The sequence below is a fragment of the Opisthocomus hoazin genome, chromosome 1 (assembly GCF_030867145.1).
Source record: "Opisthocomus hoazin isolate bOpiHoa1 chromosome 1, bOpiHoa1.hap1, whole genome shotgun sequence".
Lineage (NCBI taxonomy): Eukaryota > Metazoa > Chordata > Aves > Opisthocomiformes > Opisthocomidae > Opisthocomus > Opisthocomus hoazin.
Genome location: NC_134414.1, coordinates 21,667,787 through 21,693,357, shown reverse-complemented (window position 1 = coordinate 21,693,357; position 25,571 = coordinate 21,667,787). Strand labels below are relative to the sequence as shown.

Here is a 25,571-nt window from a genome sequence, read left to right as displayed (position 1 = left end):
ATAATAGGATGTATTAAAGTAAGTCTGGATAGCCTGGACAATTGCAGTTTAGTATGACGTGGACTTCTAAAAAACTTCTTTTCTTACCATCCTTCATTACACCAGAATTCAAAGAATACAGTATAGTTAATTTTGAGCAGACCCGAAGGTTTAAGCAACGTGGTAATAATGACCACTTAAAGTTTCACCCTACTTTGACTTCTCCTCAGAAACAAATATTCCACAACAATTTCTGCATACAGTTGATTATCTTCTTTGCTTAGATATCCATATGTTCACATTCCAACTACAGCTTTACAAAGTAAAAGAGTCCTAGCCTTGCTCACACCCACTTGTATAGAAACTTCATTTTCTACCTTGTCAACCTTCTCTGGATTTCTTCTAGCTCTATTCTACAAATTTTGGGCATGGTTTAACTTGAACTATGTAAGTATTCAAAACTGAATCAGGCTCATACCACATTTTCTGGCTTGCTTTCAGTTCATCTTCCATATTTCCTTCACATTCTGTTGCCTCTTTTGATTTAGCATTAGATCGACAGGCTCAAAGAACAATGAACTGCTTCCTACATATAGCTGCTAATTAAGAAATTACCACCAATACTTATCAGTCGTGTGGGGGTTTTCTACTATTTTTATAGTGAGGGTTTTTGTCCTTCCTACATGTGCATTACTCTGCATTTAACAGAAATTGGAAATAAAAGTGCTTTTTTACTTTTACATGGTACCATTATATGCTTCTGCAACTCTTTCAAAGTCAGTTCTGTTTTGTACAGATACCATAGATCTCTACAGATCTCCACTGGAATACTCTCTCTGGTACGTAAAATGACAATTTAGCCACATTTTTTATTTCCTGTTCTTCAACTAACTGATTCAGAAAGATCATGACAAATTGGAGAAACAGTCTAGAACTAAAGAAAAGACAGATAAGAGAACCAAAAATGATAAAAGGTATAAAAACATACAAGGACAGATTAAAGAAATTGTAATCATTCAGTCTGCAAAAGAAAAGGAAGAGAAAGAGACAGCATAATAATGTTCAATTACATAAAAAGTAGTTGTAAAGAGTAAGAGAATATATCATTTTCCATATATTCTTGGCACAAGACAAAAGAAATCTTTCACTTCATTACTTATAAGGCTTATCAGACACTTGAAGCAAAAACCTTAGTGGCAGGAACTATTGACTATAGATGAGATCATGTTGGGAAATTGTGAAAATACTCATTGGCACGTTAGACAAGCATCCAATAAAAATGATCTGTGCAGCTGACCCTGCCTTTGGGAAAGCGGAGGGAATATGTAACCTCTCAAGGTCTCTTCCTTCCACAATACTATGAAAATCAAATTATCTCCCCTGGTTGCCCAGTTCCAGGCAATTCAAGCACTCCATCAGGATTGTCATAGACTCACCACACATTATTCCTGTAGAAAGGATGAATAACAGACAAACCATTAGTCACTTACTTGATTTCACTGACAGGTACTTTCCTTTGTGCCAGCTGTTCCACCATCCCTTTTACTTCTGAGGGAAGCAATACTAACAAAGCTTCACCACCTTCTTTGTATCTGATTGGGGAAAAAAAAAAACACAAAAGAAAGACCTCAAGGAAACAAGCAAAAACACAACTCTTTTTTTTTTTTTTACATTTTCAGTAACCATTGAGAATTTACATTTCCTTCCTTATAAGCAGCCCAAAGAGCAGACAAAAATGCTCACTTTACAAAGCGAAAAGGAAAACCAGTTAAGTGACTTGCCAGTATCTCCACTTGAGCCGATTTCAAAACTACACATAGAGCCCCAAACGTCTGGGACCAAGACATAGATTCAGATCAGTGGATCTTTTCTTCCCTAGATTAAAAATGTATCTGTAGTAATCCAACGACACTTGATCAAAGCTTACAATATTAGAAGATCAGCTACTTGCATCCTCCTTTACCAACAGGCAAGTCTTAGCACCTGGTAACAACTGATTCTCCTTTGCACATCCTGCAAGTGTAAGAGCTAGGAATGGGTAAGTGCTTTGATCCCAAACAATTCCTACTTGCACATTCAATAAAGGCTACGTTTGTTACAGGTCAGAGAGGCATCACTGAATGAAAAGCATCAAAACAGGAGTTCTTTCATTTACAGAAGCAGTTTTTACATGCAAAATACAATCAGACTAATCCCGTAAGATCACATCTAGTACTCACTCTACAATGCTGTTCACGGATGTATCAACAGTAGCTGAGTTAGTAATTACTCAAGATACATGGCTGGCAAAGAAATAAAAATTCTTCCATTTTATTCTTAAAGCATCTTCTTGTTCACTTTCTTTTTGTGAAAAAAATGTCAGCTCCTACTTTTGGCAAATTTAGCGACTTGAGGACATTCATAGAGGAAAAAAAAGTACCCAACAGCATTAGTAACCAAACAAGACACTGGGTTTAAGTCCTACTGAAAAAGTAGTAATGCTGAGTTAGCTTATCTGCATTACCTAAGTCCATATATATTGCAACACATATATTATTTCTTCATTTACATTTACAGTACAGATTCACAGGAAAATATTGCATAGAGTCCTCCATTATATTAAAAAAAAATTCCAACTAAATTTCAGAAATATGCCAAAATTGGACAAACCTAACCCACAATGAACTGATGAGAGGAATATGTGGGAAAAGCAAAATAAAAGAACGCTAAGTTACTCTGTAGAGCAGCTCTAAACTGCCATGAGCTGCTCACACAGAAGTTCCCAGGCAGCAATAGGTTGTAAGCCTATACATAAACTGCTATGACTACAAATATTCTCTTTATTTGAAACAGAAAATTCTCATCATATTATTTTTCAAGTGTCAATTTATATGAAATTATTTACTACCTTAACAGGCCTTTGGTTTGGTTCCTACTCCAGTCATATCTGGTTTTTTTTTTTTCCTATGCTGATAAAAACTTTCATCCATCTTAAGGATATCTGGTTTGTCCTGTCTGTTTTCCATAAGGAAAGTTAATTGTTTCCTCTATCTTTATTCCACTCAATCTGTTACCATTTCATGAATTTTCAGCTTCTGTTACTCCATCACACATTCCCCTGCTGGGGCTTCACTCCGATTGCATTCACTCTTCTCCATCAAGAGAACCATCAAGAAAAAGGTATTATACAAAAGGTATAAACTGTCAGCAGAAGGGTGGGAGATGTTATTAGTTTGTCTTAGGGTCAGAGATCACAGAGAACAAGACTGTAGCAGGGTAGGTCACATATATTTCCAATAAAAGCTCAGCAGTGACAGAAAAAAGCACCGGTTCAGTCTCTGTGGACAGAAAAGGGGACGTAAGCGCTATCTAAGCAAGTATTAGAGTCAAGACTCTTTGGCTGAAGACAGGTTTTAAGCTGGAGGCCAGAGAGCGCAGAAGGACGTTCTCAGGCACACCAAACAAGAATTATACCATTAACTGATAAAAATCATTTCAGATGGAATACAGGGAGCCCACATTTCTCCAAGTATAAACAGTTATCACTTGGCAAAAACAGTACTGCAGAACTGTTTGAAAACTATAAACACTATCTGTCACAGCATAGCAAGCAATGCAAGTAGCAACAAAATCTGCAGTTAAAACAGTCTGACAGCTTTTATTACAGCTCTCTGCTCTCATCTGATGAAACTGAAAAATCACAACACAATGCTCTTGGATGCCTTTTTTTTTTTTTTTTGCCCAATGCTATACGTGATGGGTTTGGGGACTGACTTTTAAAGATAATTTAAAAATGTTTAATAGATTATTTCATCATGAGATTTTAACCGTTACATTCTAGATTTTGAAATTTTACATGGAAATCAAATTGATACAAGAGCAGAGTCTCTGCCATATACCAACACTATGTAAATTTACTGGGGTTCTATAGTTTGGTAAGAGTACCAAAAGAAACGGTAAGACATTCGGACTTTGTCCCAAAAAACACTGCTTTAGGGTTGTGGGTGAGGAAGAGATACTGTACAAAAAATACTACTAATTTGATTTTAATCCACTTAATTAGTAGACCTAAAATGTTCTTAATGCAGAAATACTAGCTTACAGAATCTTTCTATAAAAGACTTCTCAAGCAACCCATATGCTTGGTTTAAGGCAATTTATTATCTTTACCAGCAGCATAGGAGAACGTAAGTCACTGCTAACCAAAACATCCCATGAACGTCTGGGCCCTTTATATAATAATTAACTTTGGGAATGACTTGCTTACACAGACCAAGTGTAATTTGTAAGAAAGCTCTATATATTTTAACCCAGCCAAATTCCAGATGGTATCTTCACAAAGGGGGTGCCTGTCAGACACTGCCTGAACAAGCAATGAAATCCTGGAAAGACATTGAAACTTAGAGGACTTCACATTTTATGGCAAAAATTGACGATCACAGTTCCAAGGTAGCTAATTATTCATCAAAAGAACCTGAGCTCTCAGAGCACTGTTGGAAAGAAGGATAAAAATATTCTTTTTTATCTACCCAAGGCTTGTACCAGAGAAGAAGATAGAGATAATACTGCTGCCAATACCTGTCTTACAAATTTAGATTATAAAATAACATACGGCTCTGCTCTTCAAAACAGATGCTACGAAAGGAAAGGATTCTGAAGAGAGTTATGAGAGTGATCCAATACCTGGAAAGAATGTCTGTTAAGTTTCTGAACAAGAATCTTCTGCATTTGCCAAGAAGACAGAAAAAGTCTTGATCGCACTATCTAAACACCTGTAAAGGATGATTTTTGCAGATTCCTTAAATTTAGTCAAAGGCGTGAAGTGACTTGTACAGTTCTGTTGCTTCCGGCATTTCTTATCCTGGAGTGCCTGATGTGGCGTTCTTAAATTGTTGTTTTATCACATTTATTTTATTCAGTGTGCAACACACTATGAAAGACCAGTGCCATACAAATCATGGAAGAAATCCCCACCAAGGTCTAGAGAGTGCAGATAACCTCTTTGCAAGCCACAAACCCAAATTCTGGAACGATACAGTACAGGAATGTCGTTCTACATTAGTTTTGCTTTTGTAGCTTTTCCTCAGTACCCACAAGGCCACTCTCCAAGCAGGACGCAGGATCAGATGAATCTTCAACAGGACCCTTGAAAGGTTTTCTTGTGTTATTAGTGCTAAACACATTATATGCCGAGTCAGTCATCATTTCAGAAAGTATAAATTCAGGAGATGTAACTCTAAAAGCAGATTCCATAGATAATTCACAAAAAGAAAACAAGCATTAAATCTGGTTGTCTATGGACAACAACTAATTCAATGTTTACATTAAGCCTTCCAAAGCCTTTATACAGAGAAAACAGTACTGTAACTAAGTAAAGAAACAATCACATAAAAACAGACAAAGAGATAGAGGGTTCCAAACACTTACACTATCTCATCTTTTGGCAACTATCAAGGAAAAAAAAAAAGCAACATTAAAAATATTTCTGAGCACTGATGCCTTCAAAAATTCAAAGGGACTGAAAGACACCTGGTAACTATTGATGCAGTGTGACATTTCTCCTTACCTATTTTGGAAACATTCACTCTTTTAGATGCCAATATTTTAAATGTACTTGAAGTTAAGGAGGAACAGTCTTTGACCATTTTTATATTGTGTGATTTAATTAACTAAAACAGACAAGTTTAATATCAATGCTGTTCTTCAGAGCTAAACATGAACAGGAAATCATTACAGAATTGAGAAAGCTGAAAACCAGACAATCTTAAGTACCATCTGGGAAAGTTTGTATCTCTTCAGTGTCCCTGATGGGCGTTGAGTTAAAGAAAGCAAAAATGCAAGCCTAGAAATAAAGGAGTTTTACTTGAGCAGAGTATTATCTTATTTCTCAAAAAAGAAAAGAACACCTCATTAATGTGCTAATAAGAAAATTATGGTCTTAAAGATAACCTCAAAAAGAAAAGTTGCAGTGGAAAATCTAAGTTTTCAGAAGTGTTTTCTCTGTCTTTCATACTAAAAGCTTCTCTACTGCAAACCTACGAAAGCACAAGCTACTAAAAACTGGCATAAACAATAAAGAAAAGAACACTTAGATCTACTCAAAATTCACGCTGTGGGTTTGCATGGCAAAGTTTTGGTAGCAGGGGGCTGCAGCAGTGGCTTCTGTTAGAAGCTGCCAGAAGCTTCCCCTGTGTCCAAAAGAGCCAACACCAGCCGGCTCCAACACAGACCTGCCACTGGCCAAGGCCGAGCCCACCAACGACAGTAGTAGCACCTCTGGGACAACGTAGTTAAAAGGGGAAAAAAACCTGCACAACAGCAATTGCAGCTGGAGAGAGGAGTGAGACCATGTGAGAAAAACAACTCTGCAGACACCAAGGTCAGTGCAGAAGGAAGAGGAGGAGGTGCTCCAGGTGCCGGAGGAGATTCCCCTGCAGTCCAATGGAGAAGACCACGGTGCGGCAGGCTGCCCCTTGCAGCCCGTGGAGGTCCAGGCTGGAGCAGATCTCCACCTGCAGTCCGGGGAGGACCCCACGCTGGAGCAGGTGGATGCCTGAAGGAGGCTGTGACCCTGTGGGAAGCCCGCGCTGGAGCAGGTTTGTTGGCAGGACTTGTGACCCCGTGGGGGACCCACACTGGACTGTCTCCCATGGAAGGGACCCTACGCTGGACCAGGGGCAGAGTGTGAGGAGTTCTCCCCCTGAAGAAGAAGGAGTAGCAGAGACAACGTGTGATGAACTGACTGCAGCCCCCATTCCCCGTCCCCCTGTGCTGCTCGGGGGGAGAAGGGAGAGAAAATCAGGAGTGAAGTTGAGCCTGGAAAGAAGGGGGGGTGTGGGGGGAAGGTGTTTTAAGATTTGGTTTTATTTTTCATTACCCTACTCTGATTTGATTGGTGATGAATTAAACTAATTTATCCAAGTTCAATCTGTTTTGCCCGTGACGGTAACTGGTGAGTGATCTCTCCCTGTCCTTAACACACACGCCTTTCATCATACTTTTTTCCTCCCCTGTCCATTTGAGGATGGGGAGTGACAGAACGGCTTTGGCAGGCACCTGGCATTCATCCAGGCTAAGCTTTGATAATTTATTTCCATTACAATGTCAAAAACATAGGAGACAAGAACCCCCCTCAGTATCTTAGGGGAATAAATTTCTCCACTAAAGCCAACAAAAGAAGATTTCTGTAATTATTTTCAGTACACAAATAAAACCTTTAAACTTTTATAAATGATAAAGCAGCAAAGAGTCAATCTCAGCTACTGAAAATCTTCAGAAGGAGGACTAATTCTTCTGCAGACGATAAGGTATTAGAAGTTCTCCCCAGTATTACTGACTGCAACCTTTGAGCTGTCCACCGTCACCAAAACCAAACATCTGTCCTAACAGTCTAATTCACTCTGGTGATTTATTATTCACTAAGTATGCACCTCAACTGTGCTGGAAAAAAAGTAAATTAAAAACCTTAAAGTAATCAAACTTTCTTGGACTGTGTAGTAATTGATGATATTACTTATCACCAAATGTCATCTCCTCAAGGTGATAAAGAAATGAGAGCAGGGACTCCGTCTCTTAGGATATCAGATACAATTCATTCCAATTCTATGGAAAATTGCACCTTGCAGAAAGTCATTGGGGGGGGGATCACATACTTTAGTTCAAATCTGTCTTATCTTCAAGAGACTTCTTGGCTTCAATACTTACCAAAAAGTCAAGTAACTTCTCTGCAACTCAATCTTGACTTACAAGCTAGGATGTTGTGACAAATCATCGTTAATACCATAAAGCTAAGAGTAGGAATGATATATTTACAGTGACTGCAGATGAGAAAAGGAATGTCTACAATCAAAGGCAAATACCAAAGGCTTGATAAGAAGGAAATAGGATAAAGTATTTAGGACAATGTGGTACTGACTAATCAGAAGTAGAGAAAAATGGTTTAAAATGTCAAGAGCACCATTTCCCTAGCAAAGAAACACAGAGTTGCCAAATAGTTTCATTTCATACCAAAAAAACAAGTAAAATGGAAGACTAAAATCAAGAGGATAGTTTATTCACCATGACAGAATTTATCTTAAACTTCTGCTAAAAGTCAGGCTGAGCTGTCAGCTCAGCCATCAAGCACAAAGGAACTAAGAGCATGGCAATAACTCAGTGAGGACAGGATGAGAAAAAAATGCTTTTCACGTAGGCCGAAAAGACACTCAGTTTTTGCTAATCTTAACCTATCTTCACCTACCCTTGATCAGATCCAGCCAAAGGCTGCATATACTGCTACCCAATGCTATTCAAGCAAACAATACTATCATTATCACAAAGCCAACAGATGAAAACATACCTTGGTTATTAATCAATTCCACCTTGCCACGCAGCTAGGGTTGAGCTTGTTCCAGTTACATTCAGAGTCATTTTACATCTTTGGTGTGACCATCATAACATACAGTTCAGTCAAATGCACTGTATTTTAACTGTTCATGACATACAAGTCATGGTGATATCAGAATAAAATAGGAAGGGGAACCATCTGCATGATGGTCACCAGGCACCAGTGTACTACTGGAGGGCAGACATCCAGTAGGAAAAAAATGATGGGAAAGCAATGGAAAGAGAACTGTAAGGACAGCCTGCGTGGATATGCAGAGCTTACAAGAAACATTATACAGGTTGCCTTGAACAGATGTATTGCAACATGTTTCCCTAACATTATATTTCAGAAAATATAAGTTGATGCCATATTTCAAGAGAGTTAAAGGCAGTATTTCTGCTTTGTTTGGCAAGAAAAAAAAAATCTATTTTAAAAACTGGCAAAGGAGAAATCTGAGATGATGAGATAATCATAAAATCTGGGGGAGGAGGGTTGTGGATATAAAGATACTTGCATTACAGTTTCCTGAACTGGAATACTTCCCGTTACAGAAAATTCAATATAAACTAGGTGATAACGTTTTTTAAGACATTTACCACACACAAACAGGCAAGGAACCATAAGTATATAATTTTTATGCTTTGGAGGTCACACGCATACCACCATACTAAAAAAAAAAAAAAAATAAGTGTTTTGCCGGTTTTTTTTAATCTGTAACTTCAATGGGATTTTACGAAGTTGACTTGATTAAAGATTTAATTTTAGCCTAACTGGGCCAGGACGGATAGTATCAACACTTGCTGTCATCTAATCTGTCAAAAGACATAGAAGGAAGTAAGATATTTTCTGCAAAACTTGTGAGCTTAAATCAAAGCCCATTCCTAAAAAGTCAACAAGCCACCTTCAGATACATTAGCTTTGCAGAAACTGTCCACAGTAGTGCCCTTCAGAGAAAGGAGATCAGGCATCAAGGAAGCCAAATCAACTTCTCAGCTGTCTCTTTCTCACCCATATTAAATTTGCTAGAGACTTACCGGAATTAAGCAAAAGACTGCTTTCCTTAAAACATAAAGGTCAGTAAGCTACGCATTTGGAATAGCATCAAAACCAAGCCCACTAAGTTTGCCTGTTTTTGCACCAACACTATGATACACTCTAACTACGTATTTTCACTCTTCTTCCACTGGACCCTTCGTTCATCAGACACGGCTGCCAAACTAGTAATACAAAACTACTTAATGGTTACTTCCACTGTGAAGCCAAATGATTCACCATGTAAGACAACCATTTACTCACTGCGCACCATTCACACCCTTCTCAGAACATAAATATTCTGGAGCACTGGATTTTGCAACAATAATGTCCTTTAAAATTTCGCATACAATTTTAGTTTCCATAAAGCATCCAGAACAAGACAATTCCATCACGTGGAATAACTGACAAGCAAAATTCAGAAAGCAGCACAGATTCCTGCTTCTAGAGCAAAGAATTCCCCCTGTAAAGACGAAAGAATATGCCATTGAAATTATACAGGTATTTGTTACTGTACATGCTATTACAACTGAGACTTGAGCATAAGGAAAAAACATCCTCACATAGTACAGTTCTTCATCTGTTGTAAAAAGTACTTGATAAGAGAGACTCACCATCTGAGCATACAAATATACATCTAGTTTTTGGAAGCTAAGTTACAAACAGTGACTTCCCAACCTATAGGTTACCTAAAAACCTAACAATCTCGCTTAACGTAACACAGACTAGAAAAAAGCTAGAGTGAGTCAAGTTCTATTATTTCTAGCGTGTAATTTATATTTTATTTTAAAATTATTTTCCATTCCTTGATAAAATACCTATGGTAGTGATGGCAAAGGCATTTCATTGGTGCAGACATTTGTCTGCTGCACCTTTTACGTAAAGGAACAATGTAAAACATCTATAAAAATACATCCAAAACATATCAAAATGCAGTTTTATTCTGAGAAGACCTATTTCAATTTGACATGCATATCAATAAATCTGTTCACCCACGCACTACCCTACGACAAACAGAAACTAATATCCATATCTACCCCTAAGGCCTTCAACAGAAATACAATAATTCAAAGTTTTGTTTTAAAATTCAGCTATTAAATTTGATTATACAAGCTACCAATTTTAAAAATATTTCTTAAAGTAACAGCTTTAGGTCTCTGATATGGGGCTCAATTCAGGCAAAATTTTGTTTCCAATTACACTACCTTCCAGGCCTTCTGACATGATGAGGACTGGTGAAATCAAAGCTTCAAACCAAGACAACATTATTTCTCCAAGCCCAGAAGCAAAAAGAGTTTTATCTACTGTTTGCCATACCTTCTGCGCTGCTGAGTTTCTTCCGTAACATGGTAATTTGTTATTCTATTTTTGCAAGTGATAAACGAGCACGGAAAACAAATGCATGAATATCGGAATTTCTAACCCATCTACATAATCAATGGTCTCTTTCTGTAACAGATTTTTTCTTTAAAATGACAAATATTTACCAAGAGATCTGTGTGCTCTGCTAACTGAAACTGGGCTGCACCATCTACAGCAAGTCCTACTAAAGCAGCCCAACAAAAATTACAACAGACCAGAAAGTGTGCTTGCTATTCACAGCCGAGCAAACGGCGCGGAAAGCCCGTGTTCCCTGCGGGTTCCTTGATTCAGCCAGGGAGAAGAGCTCCTTCCCACAGGTTATGAACAGTCCAACATCCCATGGAGCATTTAAACAACAAAAAGTGAACGGGCTTCATATTTTAGCTTTGCTTTAGCTCTCTTCTAAGGCTTTTTTCACTCCTATTTCTCCATTGCATAGACCTTGGCTCAATATCCAAAAAGAATTATCAGTAAACATTGCTATGAAGCCGGAAATTGCTCTGGGGTTTGTTTATTTGGGGGTTTGTTTTGTTTTCCTCTAATCATTTAATGTCCTATTCCTTCACCTGTCTGGAGAGTTGCCGCCATTTGTATCTGTTGCCAAGTTCTCAGAACCATGCAACTGGGTTTTATTCATACCACAAAACCATAATGCCCTTCATTCAGCCATAGTGGATAGGTGCCCTTGTTTGCCAGCCAATCACAAGGAATAACGGACAAGAATAGGCAGTAGCTCACCAGCCTTATCATGCAAGTCTCAGAATAAATTGCATTCAGAAGGCCTTGGGAGGTTGTTGGGTCCTCCACCTAGACTGTAAGCCATCCATTTTCCACAGCAGCTGTGTCCACTCTACTGCATTACAATACATGTGCTTATTTCTTTTTTATTACAGCTTACAGGATTGCTTCATGTCAGCAAGTAATAACCTTAGCCACTTAATATTTCAGTGTATTGGAACATTCTTACCATGCCACTATGAAGAAAATTCTAATGGATAACACAGTGCCAGTCAGTACACCTGCAGCACTGCAGGCCACTCTCCGGAATGTAGCTAGGGTACAGTGTTTAATTTCAGAGAATTTAATAATGTGAACTACAAGTTAAACATGTGGTGTCAACAATTTCTTGTGACCTCCACTCGCAGCTTTTTTTACATAACGTGAGTTAGGATGATGATTTGCCTGCCATATAATATGAGATGGGCTAAATACTGCGTTTATTTTTAAAGAAACATCAGTAAAAGTGCTGTCAACGGCTCTTAAACGTAAAAAAAACATCAAACAAGGAGCTACCATCTTGACTGCACTATTTATTCAGGAACCAAAATATGTATCCCCGAGACATATTTCCCAATGCAGAGGAAAAAAAAAAGTAAATCAAGCTTCCATCACCGGAAAAAAGTTCCATTAACTCACATCTTTAAATGCTTTATTGCCACTTGCAAGGATTACTCTAAAGGCTTATTACAGAATCACAGAATGGTAGGGGTTGGAAGGGACCTCTGTGGGTCATCTAGTCCAACCCCCCTGCCGAAGCAGGGTCACCTACAGCAGGCTGCACAGGACCTTGTCCAGGCGGGTCTTGAATGTCTCCAGAGAAGGAGACTCCACAACCTCCCTGGGCAGCCTGTTCCAGGGCTCCGTCACCCTCAGAGGGAAGAAGTTCTTCCTCATGTTCAGATGGAACTTCCTGTGCCTCAGTTTGTGCCCATTGCCCCTTGTCCTGTCGCTGGGCACCACTGAAAAGAGCTTGGCCCCATCCTCCTGACACCCACCCTTCAGATATTTGTAAGTATATATTAGGTCCCCTCTCAGCCTTCTCTTCTTCAGGCTGAACAAGCCCAGCTCCATCAGCCTCTCCTCATAGGAGAGATGTTCCAGTCCCATCACCATCCTTATAGCCCTCCGCTGCACTCTCTCCAGTAGCTCTTCATCCTTCTTGAACTGGGGAGCCCAGAACTGGACACAGTACTCCAGATGAGGCTTCACCAGGGCAGTGTAGAGGGGAAGGAGAACCTCCCTCGACCTGCTGGCTACACTCCTCCTAATGCACCCCAGGATCCCATTAGCTTTCTTGGCAGCCAGGGCACACTGCTGGCTCATGGTTAACCTGTCGTCCACCAGGACACCCAGGTCCCTCTCCACAGAGCTGCTCTCCAGGAGGTCCACCCCAAGCCTGTACTGATGCATGGGGTTGTTCCTCCCCAGGTGCAGGACCCTGCATTTGCCTTTGTTGAACCTCATCAGGTTCCTCTCTGTCCAACTTTCCAGCCTGTCCAGGTCACGCTGAATGGCAGCACAGCCTTCTGGTGTATCTACCACACCTCCCAGTTTGGTGTCATCAGCAAACTTGCTGAGGGTACATTCTAACTCTTCATCCAGGTCATTGATGAAGTTAAACAAGACTGGGACCAGTACTGACCCCTGGGGGACACCACTAGTTACCAGCCTCCAACTAGACTCAGCGCCACTGACGACAACCCTCTCTTTTCTGCCATTCAGACAGTTCTCAATCCACTTCACCGACCACTCATCCAGCCCACACTTCCTCAGCTTCCCTAGGAGGATATCATGGGAGACTGTGTCGAAAGCCTTGCTGAAGTCTAGGTAGACAACATCCACGGCTCTCCCTTCGTCTACCCAGCCAGTCATGTCATCGTAGAAAGCTATCAGATTGGTCAGGCATGATTTCCCCTTGGTGAATCCATGCTGACTACTCCTGATAACCTTCTTTTCCTCCACTTGCTTGATGATGGCCTCCAGGATAAGCTGCTCCATCACCTTTCCCGGGATGGAGGTGAGGCTGACCGGCCTGTAGTTCCCTGGGTCCTCCTTCTTGCCCTTTTTGAAGATTGGAGTGACATTGGCCTTTCTCCAGTCCTCAGGCACCTCTCCTGTCCTCCAGGACCTCTCAAAGATGATGGAGAGTGGCTCAGCAATGACATCCGCCAGCTCTCTCAGCACTCGTGTGTGCATTCCATCGGGGCCCATGGATTTGTGGACGTCCAGATCGCTTAAGCGATCCCTCACACAGTCCTCCTCAACCAAGGGAAAGTCGTCCTCTCTGTAGGCTTCTTCTCTTACCTCCAGGGACTGGGATTCCTGAGGGCCAGTCTTAGCACTGAAGACTGAAGCAAAGAAGGCATTCAGTAGCTCTGCCTTCTCCGCATCCTCCGTCACCAGGACACCCGCCTCATTCAGCAGCGGCCCCACATTGTCCCTAGCCTTCCTTTTGCTGCGTTTTTGACATCCCTTGCCAGCTTCAATTCCAGGTGGGCCTTGGCCTTCCTCATCGCATCCCTGCACGTTCTGACCACATTCCTGTACTCTTCCCAAGTGGCCTGCCCCTCTTTCCACATTCCATGGACCTTTCTCTTCCACCTGATCTCCGCTAGAAGCTCCTTGTTTAACCATGCAGATCTCCTGCCTCCTTTGCTCGATTTCTTGCTCAGGGGGATGCACCGCTCCTGAGCATGGAGGAAGTGACGTTTAAACAGCGACCAGCACTCTTGGACCCCCCTGCCTTCGAGAGCCCTGGCCCACAGGATTCCTCCCAGTAGCTCCTTGAAGAGGCCAAAGTTAGCCCTCCTGAGGTCCAAGGTTTTGATCCTGCTTATCACCTTGCTTCCTCCACGCAGGATCCTGAACTCGACCATTTCATGGTCACTGCAGCCGAGTCTACCTCCAACCTTCACGTCCTCCACCAGTCCCTCCTTGTTTGTTAATACAAGGTCCAGGAGAGCGCCTTTCCTTGTTGGTTCCTCCACCACTTGCATCAGAAAGTTATCATCGATGCTCTGTAGGAACCTCCTGGATTGCGCCTGCCTAGCTGTATGGTCTTCCCAGCTGATGTCAGGGTGGTTGAAGTCCCCCATGAGAACCAGGGCCTGTGACTGTGAGGCTGCTTGCAGCTGCCTGTAGAAGGCCTCATCAAGCTCCTCCTCCTGGTCAGGTGGCCTGTAGTACACACCCACAGTAATGTCACCCATATGAGCCTGTCCCTTAATTCTAACCCACAAGCTCTCAACTCTTTCCTCATTTGCCCCTAGGCCAAGCTCAGTGCATTCCAGTTTCTCCCTCACATACAGAGCAACTCCCCCACCTCTCCTTGTTGGCCTGTCTTTCCTAAAGAGTCTGTAGCCATCTATGACAGCATGCCAGTCATGCGAGTTGTCCCACCACGTTTCTGTGATGGTGACCAAGTTGTAGCCGTCCTGCTGTATAATGGCTTCCAGCTCCTCCTGTTTATTGCCCACGCTACGTGCATTGGTGTAAACACACTTGAGCTGGGCTGTCAGTCTCACCCCTGACCCTGGCCCACCAAGCCTGGGCTCATCCCTAGTGAACAGGGCGATGTCCCCTTCCCCCTTCGAACCTACTTTAAAGCCCTCTCAATGAGCCCCGCCAGCTTGTGGCCAAGAATCCTTTTTCCCCTATGAGATAGCTGAGTTCCACCTGTCGCCAGCAGGCCCGGTGCTGTGTACACCTCCCCATGATCAAAGAAGCCAAAATTTGACCAATGGCATCAGTCCCTGAGCCACCTGTTAACCAGGTGAGTATTAGTCTCACTTTCACACATACAATGTGCAGTTACTTAAGGAGAGCTCCAGTGAACACGCGTCACAGCATTTTACTTCATAACAGAATAAGATCATTATACGAACTGCCCCTTTCACCTTTCCAAAATCTGATGGTGTCTATTTTTCAGTATTCAGAAGGCATCAAAACAAACTACAGAACTTTAAAATCTTTATTCATACTTCTTGGTTCTACTCATCATACCAGTCAGTACCAAGATGGTAGGCAATAGAGTATTCTGCTTTGGGAAGATGGACTTTTGTTATTCCATTTGTTTTCAGAATATAATTTACCAAAAGTGAAAAAGCACATGTAGAGCTAGACAGAACACACATGCCTGTATGCACAGTAAATCTAATGACAACAACAAAATTACAGTGACTTTCCTAAGTCAGTTTAAGCACCTAAGAAACCTAGCCAACTAGCCTGGGTGAAACACCACCAGAAGTCTGAGCATGAGTCAGCCCTAAGGTCTATAAAAAGTTCTGGACTTACCACAGATAAAAACTGCAGAGCAAAAAAGATTTATTCTGTTTAACATTCCACTGCCACTGTCTTTAAAAAAAAAAAAAAAAAAAAGACTCCTGACAGAAAAATCACTAAACTCAAGTAACTGTTTTTAATAGTCTCCTCTGAGGGAGGGGAAAAAAAAAAACAAGAGCGGAGCGGAGGGAGGAATGTAATGCTAGCAAAGAAAGAAATTAATTACTGAGATATGTCAGGATATAGATACATCCAAAATACAAGCTATTTACGTATGAACAGAAAGATAAAAAAGACTTTTCGATGTCTTTTCTACTCATCAACGCAATCACGACTGAAAGAAAAACATCCCTATATATGTTTCTTTCATGCCATACAACTTACATCTTAGGTTTGGAAAAACTGTTCAAGAAAAAAAAGTAACTATCAGCGTGCTTCAAAAATTATTATCTTCTGCTGTCCCCTAGTGGCACTGTAACTTGTTTCACAAAATTGATCAAAGAATATTTTCAACTGTAGGCTTCACAGGCTACAGAACAGAAGGCATAAATAGAAATTAAAAGCCAGAGGAAATTAGTTTTGCAGACAATTATTACAAGCAGGTCTTATTTACTTAGAATTTTTGAAACTACAACTCACAGGAAAACACTGTGATCTAGTATTTTAAATCACAGACTTTTCTAAGAGATTGTGTGACAAAAATATAGCCTAAAATATTTATGGGCCTGGCTATGACACTGTTAATATTTTAGAAATTCTGTTATTGAACTAGTTAAGACTTTAAACAAATGATTTAAAAGCAGTTGGAAGAAATAGCTTCCAATCACACCAATCGCAGCATATCTTTCAAGTTAAAAAAAAAAAAAAAATTATGCCAATGCTACCATAAAGTAAAAGCATTACTGGAAAACCCCCAGATTTTTTTGATCTTACTTTACCATATATCAAAAATGCAGGAGTTGCAATTTATGTGCTGTAGTAGGATAAAACACAAGTGAAACGCTACTTAGGGAACACAGTGGTCTCATCCACTTAAAAATCAATCATTGTCTTTCATCTTGGATAAGGCTTTAGAGAACTGTAAAACAGATGTGGGAACACATCCACAACTGTTAGTCAAAGGTTTTTCAGCCCCATCTCCAACATAATTTCTCTCCCGCCTTTCACATTTACTTTTGTACCACAAAATAATTTGATTTCAAAAGTAAACAGTATTTGGCATCCCAGTTTTAATTACAATTTAACACAGTCTCTTAATTAGCTGAGATATTTAATTTAGCTTTCATTCCATGCAATTATACACTCTCATAACCCATGAAAATTTGTAATTATCTCTAACCTCATTAATGAGGACTACTAAACTACGGTTTGATTCATTTTTATCAGGTTTTTAGAAGAACCACAAGCTTCTCCTACTAAGTGTAGCTACTTGAAAAAAAGTGAAGTTTCCTACTGAACACTTAAGAGTTTGCTGAGAAGTACATCCTCAGTTACCTACACCTAAAACTGCTTTAGCATATTTACTTAGTGCACAGCATTTACTTAAAACTATTTGGTATCTCCCTTGTTTTATTTTCAAATATTTAGTTCATGCTGTTAAGTTCACTAAACAAATCACTTTCCAGGACTGCTTTACTTTAAGGACAGGGACGGCCTGTATGTTTCTCCAAAACGAAAGCCCAGTGCAGGTAGAACCTTCCTTGACGTGTATGTCAGATTAAGAGACAGAAAATACCCATAAAGCTTTTCCTACAGAAGGAATTTGCTTTGAATATCAGTCACCACCCTGCCCGCTCAAACAACTTGCTCAGATGTACTCCCAATTTCAGTAAGGTCTGGCTACCAAAAAATTCACGTAAAAGGAAAAGCAAACGACAGCCCAGTGAAGCAAGGGGCAGGCATCCAGCAGAGCCTGCGGGACAGACCCTCTGCCCCAATCTTCTGTCCAGATCTGTCCCTGGAGCAATCACAGCAGGTTGTATTTAAGAGGCCGCTGAAGACAGACCCTTAAGGTTGCAAGGGTGATGCCCTCATCAGAGTGACATTTTATTACAAGCACTGTGGAAAAAGGGGGTGGTTTGTGTAGCCACTTCCCCTCTCTAAACCTACTTACAATCACTCTTCTTAGCACCTAATGAGAACCGGGACAAGGCTAAGGACTGTAACTCCAGGGAGGTGCTTTAACTCGGTGATACAGCTTGGGAAAAGCTCAACAAGCCTTTCAGAAACTGCCAATCAAACAGTGCCAAATACATTGCTTTCCCTTCCACGATGACAGTATCCCATAAAGACAAAATTATAAGCCTTCTGTGCAAGCCACACAGGATTTAAAAAAAAAAAAAAAAAAGGGGGGGGGGGGGGGGGGGGCGGGACACGGACCCCAAACCCACAGAATTCTGATGAAGCCTATATGCTTTTCTCTCAGTTAGGATGCATGAGATTACATCTAGATTTTAGTTTTGCCAAATAACTACATGTTTTATCTATTTATATATAATATTCATTGATTTTGTTCATAGACAGTTTCTTTCCAAAAGCATTTAAAAATGTATTATTCCCTTCTATTATAACAGCTAGACAGGGAAACGGAGGACACAGGAAAGAATGGGGCAGAAATGTTACCAATTACAATGAAAGCATGGCTAGAACTTCCACATTCTGAAAGAGGGCTGGAAGTACACACTCCTATTACAGTCACCAAAATTTAATGCCATCTGATCCAGAAAGACAGATTTCAAACTCCTGTAGTACAGAAGTCTCATTCTAAAAAGCTGTTCTATTATTAGGTTTGATAACTGCCTATATTGCAAACCCTACTACAAGAAAATTAAATTATGTACAAGATACAATACTAGGTCTTCAGACAATTACATAAGGTTTTTGATGTACTGAATTATACACAATAACGACTCCTGTGTCTCTTAAAAATCTACTTCGGACATTAAGGACTAGGTTTTCAACAGTGTATCTGGGTAATTCCCTTCCATCATAAAGGCTTAGCCACAAATATTTTAACTAAAGCTCTCCCTGAGAATATAATTATACAAAAGACTTAGAAAATAAGACATTTAATCTGTAATTAACGCTATTTGATTCCTTCTTCCCCAAACTAAAATAAGGAAGCATTAAGGAAGCATTACTTCCATTCTTCTGAATAGTCTTCAATGACACAAAGAAACTGGATCCACAGTCTAAAGCCTTATTTATCTATAAATGGCAGAGGCAAAACAAGCTCTTCAACCACAATCATGCTCAACTTAACCGTGCAGGTATTCTTGCCAAATTCAAAAGAAGATTTGTGCTTCCTCACTACTAATCTTCCCCAATCAGATTAAACAACTGGGCATGTCTTTTCTGTCTGCTGTAAGGTATCTCTGAAGCTCACTAAGAAATTATTAAGTCAAATCATTACTCTTCAGTAATCAAAAGGGTCTCCTGGTGATAATAGCCTTTCTTTCTTTCTAATCGACCTCTTGAATTTTTCAAGGACGTCTTTAGCCCATTACCTGTCCCCATAGTGATCTAGTTTGAAACGTTAAAATATTAATGAAAAGTGAATACAAACCTGGCTGTTCTTCCCACTCTGTGGATGTACGTATTTGCATCTTCTGGACAATCAAACTGAACAACCCAGTTCACTGCTGGAAAATCTGTGTGAAGACAAAAAGAAGCCAAAATTTAAGCTCATTGTACTCAAAATCCTCCTATTTGGGAGCAGTATATTATTTTGGAGCATTAATTCTTTTAAGAACCATCATTTAGACCAATTTACAGACACTGGGTACAACCTCTGAAATGAAAATAAAATTAATTGCATGTATTAGCATATCATAAACAATCATCCTCTTCAAAGAAAGCTAAAATTAATGGTGTCTTCATTTCCTACATTATGACAGTGCACTGAATGGAACATAATTTCACACTTGACAGGAAAAGACATGCTTTGTGCCACACAGATGGTAAAACAGCACTACATTTAATAATTCAGCAACAATATCTGACACACTTTTCACCTACAGTATCAGTATCCTACACCACTGGGGTTTGAAGTTAGCTGTGGCAAGACAGCACTACTTGTGCTGTCCATCCAGAGTATCATAGTCCTGCTCAAAGATGGGAGAGGGTGACCAAGCCTGACAAAGAAGCCACCATTGAATGTGAATGGCACTATTAATAAGCATTTTCTAACTTCAGCCGGCAGCAGCACACTTGCACTGGCTTAAGTTTGTGCTGACCGCATCTGTAGCGACCCTGTATTTCACAACTATACCTACACTCTAAACCTGAACAACCACACCCACATTAGATCCTCACTAGTGAGATTTTAGCAGTGTAGAAAGTATGACAAACAGTCTTCATTTCTGCCTTCAGTTTTCCAAGCACCTTCCTTCCTTTTGTAGACTACTAACAAAACCTTGCATTTTGGACAATGGAGTTTGCTGTCTGAGAGAACAGCAAGTAGACCCTGAAAACAGTCTTGTGTCATACTTAAACGCCTCCAAGTACTAAGGAAAAAAAAAAGTCCAAAGCATCCACAGAAAATATAAAGTAGTAAATCATAATTCAGCAGGTAATGACCAGAGGAAAAAAACTCAAGCCAAAACAGGTCCTATAAATGTTCTTGCTTATTCCCTCATCTATTTTTTTGCCTCCTTAAGAATACAGCCCTATAATGTCATTCATAGCTCAGACATTAAAATTTCTTCAGGTTTTCATTTACACAAACTAGTAGGTTAGCAATGTTTCATACCCTTTGGAATAATCCACAGGATACAGGCACATCAGAAATACTTAAACCTGCTGAAATCTTGCTTTAAGGCATGTGGTAAGCATATACATCACTATTTCTATTTTCTCTTGTTCCAGATATTCATCATAGAACATGGCTGGAAAAAATAGATTTTCTACAGACTTAAAAAAACAAGACAGCTTCCACTGACTACCTCACTAACACATGCCGTTACAAAACTAGTGATAACATAATACGTCCTTCTAGAACAAAAATAAAAAATAAGCACAAATGAAGAGGGCCTCTTCAGTAAGGAAATGGCAGAACTCTAAGAAGGGTATCTCTTCTGAGACACCCTAATGAGCTCTAAGCAAACTACAGCTTCATTTCTTACAAATCAAGTTGGTCTTCAGAGCGTGAATTCCGACAAAGTCTCAACAGGGTCAAATCATCACTTTGTGAGTAACTATTGCTTCCGTGGGTACATACCCAGGCCACGAGCTGCAAGATCTGTAGCGAAAAGTACTGCTGCCTTTTTCCGAACAAAACAAGTGTAGACTTCCATTCTCTTCATCTGATGCTGCTTGCCATGGAGCGCCAGGACAGGAAGACCAGGCTGAAGCTTACAGAACACTCTGAATAGATACTGGACCTACCCAACAAATCATGAGGAAAAAAAAATTTACCATGCAGTGTTAAATTTGTTAAGATCATATCCAGTATAGAGAAACTAACTTAGCACATCAAATAAAATGTACTTCTCTCCACGTCAGAGACAAGCAATGCTATTTTGAGACTTTGTCATAGGTCCAGCTACTGAAAGAGGAAATTAACTGTGCCAGAAGGCTGGTATGCCTTTTGGTGCCAGTTCCTAAAAGGAACCAGAGTAGATAACAGCAAGCATGACTTGGGACATGACTATGTCTGGCTATATGCAAGGGACCGAAGTATCAAGAGTCCATCAGAAGCACTGCTTTTAGACAGTACTGGAGGGGTGGAGTGTCTTATGCTTGCACTCAAAACAGTCTAGACAGTCTTGGTTCACTATTTCAAGCTTCAACAGGTTCTCTTATAAAAGCAGTATGTTTAATCTCACGTACAGTGCCATGATGCAGCATTATTTGTTATAGCAGGCAGCTATCTAATATTTTTTTAATAAAATAGTTACAGAAGCTGCATATCTTGCAGCGACAGCTGCAGCTCAGAGGATTTCTGTACAACTAAGCCTACCACCTCACTGTTCTCACCAGCCAACTGCAGAGCAACAAAAATATTGTCAACCTCTTGCACAAGTGGAAGAACCGCAATGAATATTTACTACACCACTGCATGTTGTAAAATATTCAACACATGCAGTAGTTACAGGCATAAGTACCTATGCCATACAAACACATACAAATAACTTCAGCAGAATAGTCCCAGAACATCTATACAAGTAGATATCTGGAGGATTACTTTCTACATAACCACAAGAAAAAAACTTTCCCTGCACTATTTTACAACTGTCATTTCTTCTAAAGGCAGATTTTAAAGTTTGTAAAGAAAGTAGGTACAACTATTAAAATACTCTGTAACCCGACTAAACTGAAATAGCTGGCCCTTAGCAACATAACATTTAGCATTCATTTTAACAGCAGAGCACAAAAATGGCTGAGTACACCGAGGTCTCCAGGACAATCCCGCATCAAGCCTGGGTAGCTGAGCTTCCCGGCAGCCAGGCCCTGCATGACATGCCTACAGGAGCAGGTGATGCTTAGTTTCTCCCCCAGTTTCCTGCTGCAAACTAGTCCAGAATCTCACCTCTCTGGTGCCTCGACATCTACATAACTATCTTAACAGTTTTAAAATGCTGTGGGGGAAGCAGGGGGAACAGCCATACCTCTTTACAGCTTGCAAAAAACACAATGCTCTTCTTTTTCAAGTGACTTCTCAGGAAAGAGTATAACACGTTTACTTTTTGCTGAAGCTCACAAACAACGTAGTTCTGATCCAAAGTTGCTGGGGTACTAAAAAAAAAAAACACCAACCCAAAAGTACAGTTACTGTTAGTTCCGATAACATTAAAATGAGAAAGAAAAGAAGAGAGAGAATACATAAGCATACAACATCTACAAAGCTGCCTGACCTTTCTTCTAAGTCAAGACTGTCTGACAAATACCTAGAAAAACCAGAAGGAAAAAAAAAAGAAAAAAGAATTCAAGCTGGAAAGTTCTCCTACTTTGAGGAACAAGCCTCAGCAGCTCCACTTGAAAGTTGCTTTTGAAAGATGAATCAATTTCCTCACTAAAAGTCAGTGGGGAGGAGGGGACGACTTTTGACATTACTTCTAAATTCATTTACTACCAGCAAGTCAAACTCTTTCCATGTCTAAGCAGCGACATTCAAATTGCCTTGACTTTAAACGCAATTTGGTCTATTAGTCCTATTAAAAAATCATTTGTGCTCAAGGCAATGTCAAAGCACAGCCTAATCAGGCACAAAAAAAGAGCACTGATGTACTTCTACTGATTACACCCTGACATGCAAAGTGACTTTGTGAAGCTCTGAATCGTCATCTTAACTCACCTTTCCATGCTTTACAAAATAAACTAAAAAAAAAAAAAAAAAAAACACCCTACAAATTTCTTGGCGTATTTGCCCTTGAAATACATCTAAATGCTCGTCTCTCACAGTTCCTCTGCTTCAACCTAAACAGACTAAAGGTATTCAAAATTAGTGTGTTAAAGGTACCGCTTGGAAGGATGAAATTACAAGACACCGCTCCAGTCCTGCTAGCCAGTTTGAATTATGCCACAGCAACTTTTGCTTTGTAAGTCTTTCAGAGGAAACTTTTCATAAGGCAACAACCTATTGTATACTAAAGCAGTAAATTCTAAAACAAATGAATACTTTCCTTTTTTTTATTCAGTTTATTATCTAATTTTAAAAATATTTGAGTGAGTGAAAAATTAAATGTGATTAGAAATAGACTTCACAAAAAAATGTGAGATCTGTGAAACAGATATATAGTCGGTCCTCAACATGAAGATTACATACTAAGTTTGTACAACCTCTTCTGCTAAGAGGCTATTAACCACACAATTTTTTCAGGCAATCATGCTTATTTAAGATGCCTTTGATAGCACTACTGATTAAAAAAAGGTATTTGCAGTACAATACAGAGATAATCAAATCAAATAGTTAAAACTGCCTCAGGATTCAGCCTAAATCTGCTGTTCATTTTGCTGATGATTCCTCATTTGCTGTTGGGAAAGCCAGTTTTAACACTGTGCTTCACCCTTCTGCATTTTACTTATGCAAATATATGCATACTTCATAGAAGAGCAGAAAAAAATCATACACGTTCATAAGCAATTTGACACATATATGACAGAACCCACAGAAATGCAAATTATTAAATACTTTCCTTAACTTAGCTTTTGAAAGAAAAAACGTGCCAAAAGACAACATGCACATTTTTTTCATTCAGTCACACATTAAATTTTTTGAGCTTGGCAGACCACATATTGCACTTCTCACATGGTCCTCCCATTCTGATCCAAACTGTAGAGCATGAAAAATTTATTTCATGTGCACATTAAACCCAGCACATCAGGAAGCCACAAGACTTACTGCATATGGACTAATGCCACATGCTTTCCTTTGGGCATCTCATACTGAATACACAAACAAGACTGTCATTCTGCACTTTCCCAATAGAGCAGCATTTCCTTGGAAAGCCAGATTTATCCATGTCACACAGAGGAACCGTATTTTTGCAATACATCTGGTGGTTCTCCACAGTAAGTATGAACACACAGGAGAGCATGGAAGCCAAACAACAAAAAAGAAGCAATTCAGAAGACACTACTCCATCCAGGCTATAACCCACTCTGGGGCTTTGCTCATGAGGAAGAAAGATTCCAGTCTGCGAAGCTACCTGAAAAGCCACAAGGAAAGTGCAGGTTCAGCCTCTCTGAAGTGAACCAGTCAGAACTGGTACCCTCTTATCTGGAAATTCCTTGCTTTCAGGGTGGCAGACAACAGGATGAGACACTGCAGGAAGGAGAATGCATGGCACATCTTCTGATTCAGGGAACTGATAGCCAGAGCAACAGTTAACTCTCTGTTTAACCTCTCCCCACCTCTCAAAAAATAAAAAATAAAAAAAAAAAAAAAAACAAATAAAAAGAAAAAAAAAATCACAACATACCTGAATTTGGCTCTCTCATGAACCCAAACATATTCCGGATCTTTCAGGCTCAGACGTGCAAGATCCTTCACTGATTTTGTTTGTGTTGCGGAAAAAAGCAAGGTCTGGCGTTTCTTAGGTAGATTTTCTATGATTGCATTCATTGTGTCAGCAAACCCCATGTCTAGAATTCTATCAGCTTCATCAAGAACTGAATTGAGAAATAGTTTGAGAAAATCTGGTTTTAGCTTTATTTTTATAAAAAGTAAAATCCATACAGTACAAAAATGCATGGCTACTTAAATTGCAGAGATTAATTTCTCTGTATGACTGGATTCTCTTTAGATATTAATGTACTCTATAAAATGTGTTTTTTAAAATATGGCAATAGAAGTTATAGCATTTCCCATAGTCTATGCACTACAGCCCTCAGTTTCACATGCTGAGGCATAAAAGGTGAGCACTTCAAGTAAACAGTTCAGCAATTTGCAGAAAGACTGCAAATTACAAACTCCCTGTCCTATTACTGAAACAAAAGCATGGAATATAAAACAGTGCTGTACTATTCAGGAAAGAACAAAACAGTCTCCCCTGCACCTAAGTGGAATCTACCATTAAAACACAGGGTATAAACTGAGTAGCACAAAGCTTTAAGAAAAAGGCCTACATTTAATGCAATTCTAAGTACAATTTCACATTTTATCAGCTTCATTAGCTTCTTAATTGCTTCTAAGTTCCTCAAGCTAGGCAAAAGATTATGCAGTTCTTAGAGGCAGGCAAATCTTTTCATTATACTGACATTTTCATTCTGGTTGGAAGGATGAAAAGAAACAATGTTAACAATGCTAACAAAACAATGAAAGGAGCAGCGATCTGTCTTAAAATTCATAGAA

The 25,571-nt window shown here is 39.8% G+C and overlaps 1 protein-coding gene across 1 annotated transcript in view; it reads right to left on the bottom strand.

Moving 5' to 3' along the window:
• Positions 1-25,571, bottom strand: part of DDX10 (DEAD-box helicase 10) — a 209,288-nt gene that overhangs the window by 172,879 nt on the left and 10,838 nt on the right. The window contains exons 6-10 of the mRNA XM_075418487.1: positions 24,700-24,889; positions 22,387-22,513; positions 20,997-21,159; positions 19,344-19,428; positions 1,470-1,571 (exon numbers count right to left, since the gene is read on the bottom strand). Coding sequence (XP_075274602.1) covers positions 1,470-1,571; positions 19,344-19,428; positions 20,997-21,159; positions 22,387-22,513; positions 24,700-24,889 — 667 coding nt within the window. The remainder of the gene's footprint in view (positions 1-1,469; positions 1,572-19,343; positions 19,429-20,996; positions 21,160-22,386; positions 22,514-24,699; positions 24,890-25,571) is intronic.